General features: G+C 53.3%; 4 protein-coding genes across 4 annotated transcripts; 2 read left to right on the top strand and 2 right to left on the bottom strand.

Annotated features, from left to right (window-relative positions):
* Positions 1 to 448: 448 nt before the first annotated feature.
* On the top strand, positions 449 to 1,693 carry PG986_004716 (uncharacterized protein; the record flags this gene model as incomplete). The annotated part of the gene is made up of 1 exon (XM_066840938.1): positions 449 to 1,693. The coding sequence occupies one exon, from the start codon at positions 449 to 451 to the stop codon at positions 1,691 to 1,693; it is 1,245 nt and encodes a 414-aa protein (XP_066703565.1).
* Positions 1,694 to 3,982: 2,289 nt separating this feature from the next.
* Positions 3,983 to 5,888, top strand: PG986_004715 (uncharacterized protein; the record flags this gene model as incomplete). Its single annotated transcript, XM_066840937.1, has 3 exons — positions 3,983 to 4,111; positions 4,328 to 5,410; positions 5,586 to 5,888. The coding sequence occupies 3 exons, from the start codon at positions 3,983 to 3,985 to the stop codon at positions 5,886 to 5,888; spliced, it is 1,515 nt and encodes a 504-aa protein (XP_066703564.1).
* A 584-nt stretch (positions 5,889 to 6,472) lies between these two features.
* PG986_004714 (uncharacterized protein) lies at positions 6,473 to 9,812 on the bottom strand (the record flags this gene model as incomplete). The annotated part of the gene is made up of 2 exons (XM_066840936.1): positions 6,473 to 9,320; positions 9,394 to 9,812. 2 exons carry the CDS (start codon positions 9,810 to 9,812, stop codon positions 6,473 to 6,475), a joined length of 3,267 nt encoding a protein of 1,088 aa, XP_066703563.1.
* A 1,247-nt stretch (positions 9,813 to 11,059) lies between these two features.
* On the bottom strand, positions 11,060 to 13,834 carry PG986_004713 (fungal-specific transcription factor domain-containing protein; the record flags this gene model as incomplete). The annotated part of the gene is made up of 2 exons (XM_066840935.1): positions 11,060 to 13,213; positions 13,280 to 13,834. The coding sequence occupies 2 exons, from the start codon at positions 13,832 to 13,834 to the stop codon at positions 11,060 to 11,062; spliced, it is 2,709 nt and encodes a 902-aa protein (XP_066703562.1).
* Between the last annotated feature and the right edge of the window lie 34 nt (positions 13,835 to 13,868).

Genomic DNA, 13,868 nt, shown 5'->3' with positions numbered 1-13,868 from the left:
AGTCTTGCTACTGGCAGACGATTAGGCAGTCTCACGTATCCGGGACCAGTGCTTCGGGTCTGATAAGATTCACTATTCAGCCGGGTGCTCCATAATTAAGCTCTATAAACTAGGCAAACAGCCACCAACTGAATAAACCCATCTCCGAAACGTTCTGGTCGGGCGTGACCCACCCACCTATAGTAATAAATACCGGGCCAAGGCCAACAGACCTCTGCCCTTTTCATTTTTCCTTCCTCATCCTCTCATCAACTTGTTAACAACTCCGTCGGGCCAGGATAATTTTCTTTTTCGACTTGGATCAAAACCAACTTCAATTTAACCCAACACTGGTATTCTCTTTACTAATCGTTCGATTCGCTATTCACCATTTTCAGCAACCTCTTGCTCGACTTGCTTATAATCCTCATTATTTCTACGCTCAACGCTTATAGAGCCGCGTTTCAACATGTCCATTCAGAAGCAAGCAACTCCTCCCGCCCTAACCACTCTTCCTACCGAGCTCCTGAGAAATATCGGCATCAATCTGGGCTTCTGGGACCTCATCAGCCTGATGAAATGCTGCAAAAGAACGTACACAAGCATGAAAGGCCGGTTCTATATCGAACAAGAGGTCGAAGATGAGCAACAATTCGATAACCAAAGACTTTGGCATCTCTCACACCGCACTGAGCGCCACCGCATTGCCAACTTCGACCACACCGACGTGAAGCAGTGGCCGGAGTCGAGGGCTCTCAAGTTCCTCGATAATAGCGCGTCCGCCCAGTCAATCTTCGCAATCCTGGACGAGGACGTTATCAGATGGGGCCCGGGCATCTTGTACTGCACCTTCTCTACTTCCGACTTCGCATGGGACAAGGCCCTAATCCAGCGTCTGCCCAAGTCTCACCGAGCTGGCAGTCTGATCAACCGAACCATCAGCGCGTGCCCTGACGGACAGGTGATGAAGGACGTAATCGAGACCTACTTTTACAAGTACCCAGAGTACCTGCTAGGATGGAAGCCCAGCCCGGTCCGAAGAAGGTACACCGACGGGTACAGTCATCTCAATGATTTGCCTCCGGTCTTCTGGGCCTGCTGCGAAGACAAGCCTGGCGTGCTTGACCTGCTGAACAGGAGCAACGCGGATGCCGAGAACAAGCACTGGCAGCCAATCGACATGAACCTGGTGACGTGCCGCCAGAACGTCGACGTACTGGTTCTGGAAGGGACCACGACTGAGTGGCACCGCAAGACACCTAACCTTCTTGACGCCTGGGAGTGCGCGATGCACCCAGTCGATAAACACGGCCGCCCGAAGCACAACAACATCAGCGAGAACGCCTGCGTCTGGCTCCTCGAACATGGCCTTGGCTTCTCCACCCGCCCCAGTGGCATTCCTATCCAACACCTCGCTGAAGCTGCCGCCCAGAAGAAGACACGGCTTGTGAAGGCTATGCTTTCCTACTTCCGCTCGCATCTAAGCATCAAGAAGTACCAGCGAGCAATCACCCAGGCCATACACGCCGTCGGCACAGGCTGGGCCGGCTCTCGCGAGCCGCCGCGACCGCATTTCCCACTACAGAGACTTAACACTACCAAGACCCTCGACGGGCATGACGAGATCCTCGAGGTGCTTCTGCAAGCTAGCACCGATCCCGCCGCATGCCTGAAGCAGAGATCACACCGCAAGGAGACCGAAGGCCTGCTCTGACGCGCTGTACGCTCGGCCCCCAGCAACGCCGTATACCTGTTGAAGAAGCAGACGGAACTGGGCGTCGTCGACCTGAGGGACTGGCGTGCTGCAATTCGGTATGCCATCAAGCTTGGAGACCGGGAAGACGTGAAGAAGAACCGGTACGAATTCTTTCGCTTGAGCTTCTTTCCTCAGTCTCACCCGCCTTACGAACCTGGAAAGCTTGGTTGGGGATTTCCTTTCGCTAGTCTACTTCTCTGAGATTACTACGGATAATGGGTGGGTTGTCGAGATTGAGAGAGGGGTTGGATTTGTACAATTACTGTATACTGGTTTGGTCGGATTGATATGGAGCCATGAAGACGAAGATCATTGCTAGGGGTCTGCTATCCTTGAACAGGACCTGAATGTCTCGCTGAGAACCCGCCGGTTCTCGATTTGGAGCATGATGAATCAGTCGTTTTAGTTCTAGATGAGAAATCAACAACATAATGCATTATATGAAACAAACCCTCTGTTTATTCTCTCCGTTGATTGATTTCGCTGTGTCAGCGTCAGCAAAGCATCACCCTAGCTCTACACGCCGGTGAGAGACGGCCCTGAAGGATGAGAAGGAACAGGACGGCGAGATCTGCCAGAAGGAGATGGTGCTGATGAAACCTGGTTGATAGCCGAGCGTACCTGACGGCAGCAGCAGGAGGAGCGCGAGTAGCATCCCCGGCATGAGCGACAAGAGATGGAGAAGGCCGTCTACAACATTGCCAGCTACGAGCCAAGATGGGAGAGACCCATAGCGGGACTGAAGCCGATATTCAGTTGCTTCTGTAAACGGATAGGAAGGCTAGCGAAGCATCTACAGCAGTGCAGCTTGGGCGGAAAGACGACAAGGCCTACCTCCCTGATTTCTTCCTCGTAGAACAGAAACGGGAGGGAAATTCTTCACGGATTCATACTGGACAGCCCAGCCGAGATAAAGAAACGTACACGGATTATTTCACGTTCAGAACTCCATGTAATTAATGTCTCAATAAGCGCACGACCTTTAGCTTAGTTGACCAACGCGAACTTCGCAGCTCATCGTGCTGCCGCGCCTGGTGGACAAGGAGACACAAAGCGACTTGAGGTCTTCAACACTCAGCTAGTACGGCCACTATTGCTATCGTGGAAACTGTTACGGCAGTTCCTGCGGCTGGTAGTTACTGGAGCACAGCCCGTACGGCGTTGTGGTCGGCACTCTCTTGGCCAAGGGGTTCAGTTATGGCAACACAACTCGATGAAACGTGTTACAAATTATGTCTGTATTTATATAATTGACTTGTCGATTTGTTTGGCTTAGATTAGTACTATTCTGCTATGTCCTTCTCAAGCTCATACCTGGGCCCGGAATATTGAAGATGGTCACAGAGAACGAAGCGTTGACTTAACTCTGCAACGTTCTTTAGAAGCTGTTAGGTCAACGTGAAAGTCTAGTGAGTTGTCTGTGTCTCAGAGAAGCCCTTTTGAATCATATAAAGCAGGTTGAGCTTACATAGATACCTACCGCTGCGTACATAGGTAATGAGGCTGTGAGAAGGATTGTCGTCATCGGATTCCCATAGTTGCATCGCCATGGGCTGGACCCGAGATGGTGAAGGGAAGATGACTTCAGCACTTGATGTTTTATCTTTATCTCTATTCTGAGGTAAACAATTGGTCATTGAGAACACTTTGGAAGTAAATGCACATACCCTCGCCGCGTTCTCGTAGAGTGGCCCCACCCTTCTGTTGACGCCAAAAAACGACCCGACAGGCGGCGACAGACCTGGCGAGCCCTTGCCATCTTTTCCCCATCTCCCCGCTCCCTCAGCATCTTTTTTCGCCTAGTCCTTCCCTTCACACACCCCTTTCGCAATTTGTTCGTCGGTAATTCCAGCAAGGCCAATTGATATTTTCCTTGCCTTGGTTGACAACAAACATCCGACCCCAGCACACAACCAATTACTTGGTTCAGCATCATCCTCCTGCATCCTTCTTTTGGCTTTCGCTTCGACATCAGTTTCATCACCTAACTGACCTTGCTCTGCTTCCCGTGGCACTGCTTCTCGTCGCATTACTACAGGCTGCTTTGCTACACAGTCCTCTGCTTGGCGCTGCTCTGCTTCACACTGCGCTGCTTCACATTGTTCTTCCTCACATTGCATTTTCCGCCTTCTCCCTGCGCGTCGATGATATCGTCGTAACCTCCGCCTCTGCCACAGCTACTGCTTTCATTGCTTCCATCAACACGCATCGCTTCCAGCACAGAGAGCCTTTGCGAAGGACAACGCCATGCGGCCTGTCATCGACAGCCGCGGCGCGCCGCCGAAGCGCGCGCTTCCAAACGCAGTCCATAACCCCAACGCTGATCGTGGCACTGGCGATAACGCCAACACCCTGCATCCATTGACGTCATGGAAGGTAAGTACACTTTAACCGTCGTCGCATTCCAGCCCTGTTGGATTCTTTTTCCACAACACCAAACCATGAATGTTACATTAAAGGTCTTGGGATTGTTTCTTTTCTTTTCCCCTCTAAATTTTTCTTACTCTTTTCAAAATCTTCTACTCTGTTCTTTACGTTAAGATTTGTCGGTCATCATCGAACAACCCGCTAACAAGAACTTTGCAGGCCCAGACTACCACGCCTCGACTGGAGTCCATGCCGATTGAGATAATCCGTCATATTGGGGAGAAGCTAAGCCTACGGGATCTCACCAACTTCATGTCGACATGTAAAGTCACGCACAGAAGCATTGCCGGCCAATGGTTCATTGACGAACAAGTCATTGAAGAGCTGCAGTTCGATTATGCGAGGCTCTGGCTATACGAGAACCAGCTGAACCTTAGCCCTGTGATCAACATCACACCACAGGAGGTCGCAAGCTGGCCTCAGTCTAGAGCAGCAATCTACGCCAGCGACGATTCATCGACTGCTCAGGAGAAACATGCCTGCCTCGACTACTTTGTCGAGAGATATGGCGCAGGCATACTTTATTTCTCGTGTACCAACGGGGACACCTTTTGGAACCGGGCCCTTGTCCGACAGCTCCCACAGTGCCATCGGATTGGTAGCCTTATCAACAGGGCCATTACGTCCTGCTCTGATACTTCGGTTATGCAGCAGATCATGTATGCCTACGCCAGGATCTACCCAGAAGCACTACAAGGCTTCAAGCCACACCTGATCCGACGCAGATTCACAGGCTATTGCCTCAACAACGATCCTCCTCCGCTCTTTTGGGCCTGCTCCGAGAACCGTGTCGATGTTCTGGAGCTGCTGAACCGGGAGGACCGCCACGATGACACCATGTTTTGGCAGCAAGCGGAGATGGAACTTGTCACGGACGACCTGAATTGCGCGCCCGTACCTCTTGAACAAACATCCGAATGGCATGTAACCCCCATTTTGCTTATCGACGCTTGGGAGAGCGCATTTCATCCACGTGACACCACCTACGGCCGCCGCAAGCCCGGCCGACAAGCGATCAACGAGGACGCCTGTCTCTGGTTGCTGGAACACCAGGTCGGCTTCTGCACGCGGCTCGGTGGAATACCGATCCAGCACCTGGAAGAGGCCGCGGTCCTGATGAAGACGCGCGTGCTCCAAGCTCTCCTCCAGCACTTCCGATACACACTCACGGTCAAGAAGTACCAGCGCGCCGTAACGCTGGCACTCCGTGCCGCCGCCCGAGGCTGGGCTAGCCCTCGCCCCCTCGACGTAACCCTCCAACGAAGAAGAACATGTGCCCCGATGGCCACAAAGAAGTCATCGAGATCCTACTCGGAGCAGTCAATGGAACCGGTCCTCTTTGGCAAAACATTGACCGAAAGGATGATAAGGGCATGCTGTACGAACCGCCCCGCGCAATGCCCTCTACCTCCTTCGGAGACAGATGGCCCTCGGCATGACCGATTACCGCGACGTGCGTGCCGCCCTCCTCGAGGCGCTGAAGCTCGATGGCGACCGCGGAGATGCACGACGCCTCCAGTTCTTCGGCGCGGTCTTCCATGCGCACTACCACCTCGCTTGCAACCCGGCGCAGCTCAGAGGAGGCCCCGCGTGGTCTAGCCTCGAGTTCGAAAGGCTCATCAAGAGCATCGTGACCACGATGCGCAGTAGCCCCCGCAACTCCGGCTCCTCCTTCATGGCCCTGTCTGCCATCGGATGGATTAGACGCGAATTAGCTGAGGGATAGACACATACTTAAGGACACGTACGCCGCTACTTTTTGAGCAACTTAGGAGCCCAGAAGCAGCCGAAGATCCATGGGGGAGCTCGTCTATTTACTGTGTCACTAGTCTTCCCCAATGACTGGGCGCTAAAGTGAGCTGGAGGCTCTGTTTGGGGGCGCTGGAATGAGAGGCTGCCAATAATGGGCAGATCATATCGTGTAGGAGTTTGTACGACTATGGGTAGATACGGATTGCTTGAGGGCCAGGCAAAAACGCCATCTAGGTCCGGTAATGATTGAGACGAGGGTGTATTGCTGAGAACACGCCAGCTTCTACTAGGGGGGGCAACAGATCAGCTTTGCTACACCATAAACTGAAATGAATCGATATAAAACCAGACGTAATTGAAGTGCTTTCTTGTGATTCTCTATGCATCCTGACCTCGTTTCTGCCGTAGATGAGATTCAATCCATGTTACCGAAGATACTACCCGTGAAGTATTAATCATTATTACCTTATCTATGTTTCGTCTGATGGAGCTGTGCATTCATGGGTCCGATCTAGAGTTGCTAGTGTCCATAATAGATACTCCTGTTCTCTGGGTGTATTAAGACGACTTGGTGTCGGTATTCACGAATGATGAATCCGTCTCTTGCCACATTGACTTCAGCAGACTCCAGAGATGTGTCCGAAGACATTCAAGCACAAGGAACTGTTGCGACGCGTCCAAGTTCTGCTCCTGGTTCCGAAACCCATCAATGATTATCTGATGGCATGTTTCGAGTTCGTCCAGAGCTGCGCAGAGTTTGAGTATCTTCGTAGGCGAAGGCTCGCCGTCGAGGGTCGGCCTGAGGAATTGAGACATGAAGTTGGTAGCGGCTGGGCAAATCTCAAAGTAAAGGAACTGTTCGGCTTCCGGGGACATATCTGCCGTTGGGTGGTGGGCGTTTTGCCATGGGAAGCAGATGATTCGAAGCGATGAGAACGTAACCATGTCCGAGTTTCCTGTGCATAATCCAGATGCGAGAGCCTGTAGGAGTAAACGTGGACTTGCACGGGCGACTTCGATGTACAGCCCCGAGTTATCCAGCACCTCATGCCAGCAATCCATCGTTTCGGGAGTAAAGGTGTTGCCATACTCTACAACAGTCAAGGCGATGTAGATGGCCAGGTATTTTCCGACCAGCAGTGGGCTGGTCAATCCTGATCGTGCTGATAACACATCATCGTAGGAAATGCTCCGAGGCAGTTTATCGTGGAACGTCCATAAAAGACAGACCCGATCTCCACGACGCAGCCTCTGGAGAACCTTGACCAGGTAATGTTGTAAGTTGCGGCGATTACTCTCGCTTATATGGTCGCCTGTTTTCGGAAACGAGTGGTACAGTACAAGACCGTACAATGCCAAGGGTAGCCGATCGAGCTTCTCGACAATGTATTCCCAGTTCCCGGTCGCAGAAGCTTCTGCCCAAAAGGTCCAGACAGAGGGGACATTGTCCAGCTTGTGGTTGAACCAAACTTCTGAGACCAGCTCTCGAGAGTCCATCTCGGCCATCGCTAAGCGCAGGTTATCCATGCACGCTCGCGTTACTGGGGTATAGGTTTTCCAGAAGAGGCGGAAAGCAAGGAGATGCCAATGGATTCGAAGCTCCGTGATGGTGGTTCTCTGGTTGTCACCCGTGAGGATTGTTGTAGACGGAGCGGAACGAAGCAACCTCAAATAGCCGGTTGATAACTGTCGCAACACTTCTTCGCTTGGAGTCCGCAAAAAATGCAGATCCTTCACATTTTCCGAGTCGCAGACGAAATCATAGGCAGATCGATGGACCCACGTCACATGTCTCCGTTCATAGGTCAGCACTTTTGGGTACGCCACGGCGCCGGTCTGACGCTCACGAGTGCACTGTTCGGGATCCCCATCCACGAGCCAGACGTCCTCGGGATTCCAGCCGTCTCGGTGGAAGCAGTCGCCATCGGAAAACACGTTGGTGGACTCTTGGATCTCCAGCAGTCCTGCGCTCTGGGCCAGGATTTGCGACTCTATCGTTTCGCAAGCCGCCTCGAAAGCTTTCGGAGAGGACAGAGCCCACGGGGCCCGAATCGACGCAAGGAGCGCGACATTTACCGTTTTCCCGCATTCCTCCGACCCAAAGGCTTCGTTGGCCGTCTTCAGCACTGCCAAGTAAAAGGCGAGTGACTCGTGATGGACCTTGTAGACCCTTCCCAACATGGATTTGAACAAGTCGCTCAGATCTTGTGGTATGGTTCCAATTCGCTTCAACAAGACCTCCTCGTCATCTCCAGACTCAACACCTCGGACGAGGGACTTGGCCACCAACGCCGCCCACAGAAACACGCCCTCTGCCATTCGAGCTATATTTGTATGGAGGTGTCTGTAGTAGTAAGGCTTATGGCTGAGTTGAGCTCCGGAAAGCTTCGTCCAGGCATAGTAAGTGATATCCGGTAGATTCAAATCCTGTAGGCGCAACGTCTTGCACGACGACAGCCTTTTGCTCAACTGGACCTCGGGACGGCTCGAGACGCAGAACTTCACCCTTTCATGAGCTCGTAGTTCGAATATGAGATGGAGCAGCTCAGCGTAGTCTCCAGTAAATTCATCCAGGCCATCGATGAAGATGCAAAACCAGTCCTCGGTGGTATTGGTGACGACTTCGCGGACTGCTCTCTTTAACAACTTTTCGGTCCAGGTGTGTATCATTGACGGTTCAATGTTGAGTCGATCCAGGACATGCTTGATACGCTCTCGCCTCTGGTCGCATATTTGGAAAAGCAAACTCCGGAGTAACCCAACTATGCTCCTCTGCATTGGAGTACCAGGACGCCAGAAGAAGAAAGAAAGCATGGAGATATGTTGACCTCTACTCCAGGCGTCGAGCGCAGCCCTCGTGCGAGTGTCTTCGAAGACATGGGCCATCAACGTGCTTTTCCCGGAGCCTGGTTTGCCGTTGATCCAGTACACGCCATTGCCATGACGTAGCCACACCGCCAGATTGTCCCAGGGCCGATTAACCATGGCAGGACCATACTGCCTGATACCTGCAGAATGTTTGTGATGTGGTGATGTCTTGATGTATTTTTGGTCTGGAGTATAATACTTCGCTTCCGTTTTAAAGACCCACTGCAAGGTGCCAGGCGCAGCACCTCGGATATGATACTGCCGTTCCAGGATCTCGGGGAAGAACAGAGCCTGAAGAAGTCTATTGGCATTGGCCTCTTCCTGACGCTGCTTGGCCTCACTCATCACCTCTTCGTGACGGCGTGACGCAAACACCTCGGCTTGAGTCATCTTCCTTGTCATGGTCAACTCCGTGTTGCTTAGACACTTCTTCATTTGGGCAGACATCTCGATGGTCGCGTTTTCGGTGGCCAAACTGATACTTTCTAACATGTGTAGTATCTCGTGACGCCTACTATTCTCCTCATTGGTCAGGCGCCTTTGCATGGCACGAAGTAAGTAAATATCCTGACCAGTTGGTTTTTGGGTTGTTATAGTCTTTGATGGCTTACCAAGTATCATGTCGCAGGATATCGTGTAGAACTTCCTTCTTGGACAGCAGAGATCTTTCCAACTTCTCAATTTTGCGTCGACCCTTCATGGCACGGAAGAGGCTTCTAGTCGTGCTCGGTGTTTCTCCCGCGCCGCGCACCTTCTCTAGTAGTCTAAGGAGCTCGTCGGATTGCAGTCGGCATTTCGCGGTCCATTCTGTTATGCGACGAGACGAGGGCTGTTTCGATTGCGCGGCAGCGGCCGCGAGCTGGGCCTGCATGCCTTGCAGCTCCCGTACAGACTCCTCCAAGCTCCTGGTGTAGTTGGTCGCCGACTCGGCATTGTCTCGAACCTGGCGGAACAGCGCAATCGTCCTCAGAGCAACGCCAAAGAATTGCACCGCGGCGGCGGCAACGCCCAGAGCCGCCATGGCCTCCATTGCGGGTTGTATCCAGGAGATGGATTGAGGACCTGACCTGATGGGATGCCTCGCACGTTCTACTTGTAGTATCGAAAAAAGGGGGTTCAGGCTGTGGGGTCTGCGCATGCTCTACGGCGGGTGTGCACCACTGACCTCTGCTGTGTGCTACAGATCGCAAATACGAACACATTCAATCATCTTCTGCGAGTAATAATGATGGGTTGCTTACGGGACTCCCGCGTGGCTGGGTATGACACCTCATTTAGTAATCACTCTCAGGTCCCCGATGCCTGAAGCAAACCACCATCCCCCGGCCCCCATAGCCCCCGTCAAGCCCCCAAATACACCTCCAATGAGAGCGAATCAACGGCTTCAACAGCCTCGCTTTTCCAAAATGCTACCCAAGGTGCATGCGAATCGCCAAGGACTTGGGGTGACACAAATTGACTAGGCCTTCGACTTCAATAGTGAGATAATGCCGGCATAGGGGTTTGGTAAAGTACCCCTAACATCACGGCAAAATGGCTAGCCCAACTGCATGTCATCTCCATGATTCCGCTGACGCCGAGCCGCGTTGCTAATACATACTCAAGGATTAACATGTACCGTCGCCGACACCTGAGATGTCTGCAGATACCCCGCATGAGCAGTTATTCCTCGCCAGAGGTGCTTCGCTCCTATCTTTTGGAGGGTTTCGTATCGTGGTGATCGTCGCTGGGGCTCGAAGTAACGGTACGAAAGGCTGGGCCTCACTCGAAACATCGAACTACAGCTTGATTCACATTGGCCAGGACGTACGAGCTGCTTACGGGGGCCCAAGTGGTCATTTGTTCCGTGCCTACAACATGTCCAGATTATTTTAAGCACTATCTTCGTTATCACTGTCAGCGGCGTCTGGCCCTGCCGGTACTCAGATATTCCATTTCAACAAAGAGCTTACTTCTTATATGGTCATGGCTACGAAGGCTTCTGGTATCCCAGGCCCCGGGTACCGACCATGGGCAATAGAATGATCAGAGAAAAGGGGTAGCTGCACTAGCGTTGTATGTCTACACCCCAAGATTCTACAGCCTTGACTAACTATTTTAATACATATTCGCCGCCGAATTTCAAGAGGATGGTTTCTACCAAGGCCTCGACGCTCACATACCGGAGCTTTCGTCTCGTACTTTCTGCGCTCGTGTAGCTGGAAACGGAGTATATACAAAAGCACCATCCCACTGAGCTCCGCGTATAACCTGCGTTTCGCCAGCATTTTATCTACTCTAATTACCCGGCCCAGCATTCCGCTCCATATGCTTCGCCGACTGCACCCAATCAGACCAATTCATATCATGATCCAGCTCAATCCCCATATCCCCAGGACTTCCCTCCAATCCCCCGAACACATCCGCATAGGGATCCATATCCGCCCAAAGCCACGACGGGCTGAACGCTTGGGGGTCATATCCCGGAACCGGGTTCATGGCGAAGCCGGAGGGTGGGACCTGTCCGCCTGACGACATCGAAGGAGATGCCGCCATGGATGCTGTGGTGCTGCGGGTAAGCTCAGGCATAGTGGGCTGGCGACCGGCAGGTGTAGATCCTCCCTGGTTTGGCGGGGCAGGGTACCACTGCGACGTCGTGGCAACGAATACTGAATTACCATAGCCCATGCCCGGGAGTGTACTTGGGAAGGCCATATGTCCTGCGAGCACTGCCAGATCCCTAGCATGGACATCCTCTTGAGTCGGGTATGTGGAGCTGGATCCTGGTTTCTGCTGACTTCCAGCGTCCGGAGAGGCCGCCAAAGTCTGGCGCCAAAGGCTGCGGAAAGCTTCCACTGCATCGACACCAGGCGGACAAGATCCGGAACTAGCTGGCACGTGTGAACTTTTCTTATCTTCCTCCTCGAGCTCCCTGACGGCCGACGGATCCTTTCGAAGTCGTTCCAGCTCAGCAATGCGATGCCTCCTGGCCTTTGCTAGCAGCTTCCTCAGGGGCATGCTGATCTCCTTATTCTTGTCCATCTTGAACGCGTTGACGGGGATGAGCCACTTGCTGTGGAGCGCCACCCAGGCACGCTCGACCAGCGGAGACCACGCGCGCCGCGAAATCTCAATGAGTAAGTACACGATGGACTGCCAGTGGGTATATGTCTGGAAGATCCAAAGGTAGGGCGTCAGCGCGGCATTCTCGTTCATCGAGTGGTTATACTCGGCCACCTCGATCGCCGATACGAACAGGACGGTCCGGATATCGACCGAGAAGTAATCAGTAGGGGACGAGAGCAGGAGGGGCACGAAGATGAGCAGTTTCAGCTTCGCCATGACGAGCCGCGTGACGGTGATGCCGAGCTCGCGGCGGATTTCGCCGATCTTCGCAACGTGCTGGAAGCATTCCCGGTCGAGCTTTTCGTACATCTCGTCCAGCAACCGGCTCAGGTGGTCCAGGTCCGGGATCCCGTTCTTCAGCTCCAGGGATAGCAGTTTCCTCGTCGTGCTGGTGTACTCGATGGAGACGTATGTGTACGTGGTATCCGTGACTCCCACGCGTGCCTTGGGCGCCTCTTTCATCCCGGGCTCGATGTCGGTATCGTTGATATTCAGGGGTATCTTGGTATCGAAGCTGTCGTGCGCGATGGTAAAATCCGTCCCCTGATCTTCCGAGGACCGCAAGTCGAGCATGTAAAGCGCCCACCATGCTCTGCGCCGCACCTCAACCTCAAAAGGGCTCAGATTGGAGAAATGAAATCCGTCCCGGTGCAGGCCGATCGACTGTGCCATCCTAATGACGATGCCCACCATCATCCAGACGTAACGTGGGCTATCATGCCGACGGGCAAGACAAAGGAATGCGATGAAGGCTTGGACAAGAGTTATGTTTGGGGCGTTTAAGAAGTCTGCCCTTGCCACGGCGCTTTCGAAGCCCACTCGAAATCTGTGGTTGAGATCGGACTTGGACGCGCCAAAATTTGATTTAACCTGGTCGTATATCAGAAAGGCTGAAGCAACAGGTAAAACCCAGTAGTACAGCGAATAAGCGAAATAACTTACATCATCTTCCTCCATGGACGTTATGGCAGCGTAGTAGATGGCAAAGAGCAAGGCTTCGTTGGATGGCGTCAAACTTGTCGTGCCTTTTGTACGCATGTCTCTAGCCAGCTTCGAGACAGAAGGCATATGGACTGCTTGTGCCATGAAGTTGACGTTATCGGAAAAGACGTCGAGCAGATATGAAACCTGGGATGGTAACGGATGGAGATCGGAACTAGAGTACGGAGAAGAGCTTAGGTTATGCCCGAACATGAACGCATTGCGCTCCAGAGGTGTCCTATGAAGTTCGTCGGTAGGCTGACTCTCAGGGGTCATGCCATCATCCTCTGAACTTTCGGAGTCCTCGTCTGGACGATGGGTGTTAACCATCCTCAGCGCAGAGAGCTGTAAAAGGCCATCAGTACCATGCAACAAGCACTAGGAAAGGGGAAAGCTGGGGGGTTGATTCACCTCATCGTTGATCTTGGACCAGAAGTCGCTACTGACATAGCGACTGCGGTCTGCGTCCTGTATTACCAGTTTCCCCGACTGTCTCGTCGCACTCCTGCTCAAGTTCGTAGACGGCGTGTCTCCGCGATCATCCGCTTCTCTGCGCGTCGAGCTTCCTGTGGAGTTGGCCGGAGAGCCTGAGTTGTTGGTCGGAACGGCGGCCTGCGCCTGCTCCAGTTGACTACTCAGATCTTTGACGAGGCTCTCGAGCTTCTGCAGCCGCTCCACCACCAGGACCGCGGCGCCGCCGTCGTGGGTGGTACGTTGCTGTGCATTAGAGGACGATGCGGCAAGATTGGCGCGGTCCAGGCGGCGGGCCCATCTCGGCGGGCGATCGGCCGAGGGGAGGACGCAAGGGATATTGGCGCGGCGACAATTGGAGCACGGAGACAGCTTGTCGCACCGAACTTTGCGGGAACGGCAGACGACGCAGCTGCGCGGCTTGGGGGCGGCCGAGTGTGGCTCATTCCTCGCACCTTTCTCGGACCCGGCAGCTGACAGATCGGCGGGGGGCATTTGGGACATTGGCGATCAAAGGCGCTGACGGCCC

This window comes from Apiospora aurea (genome assembly GCF_038362705.1).
Source record: "Apiospora aurea strain CBS 24483 chromosome Unknown utg000003l_segment0_segment0, whole genome shotgun sequence".
Taxonomy (NCBI): domain Eukaryota; kingdom Fungi; phylum Ascomycota; class Sordariomycetes; order Amphisphaeriales; family Apiosporaceae; genus Apiospora; species Apiospora aurea.
Note: the sequence above shows the minus strand (reverse complement) of the source record. Positions and strands in the feature narration are given on the sequence as shown.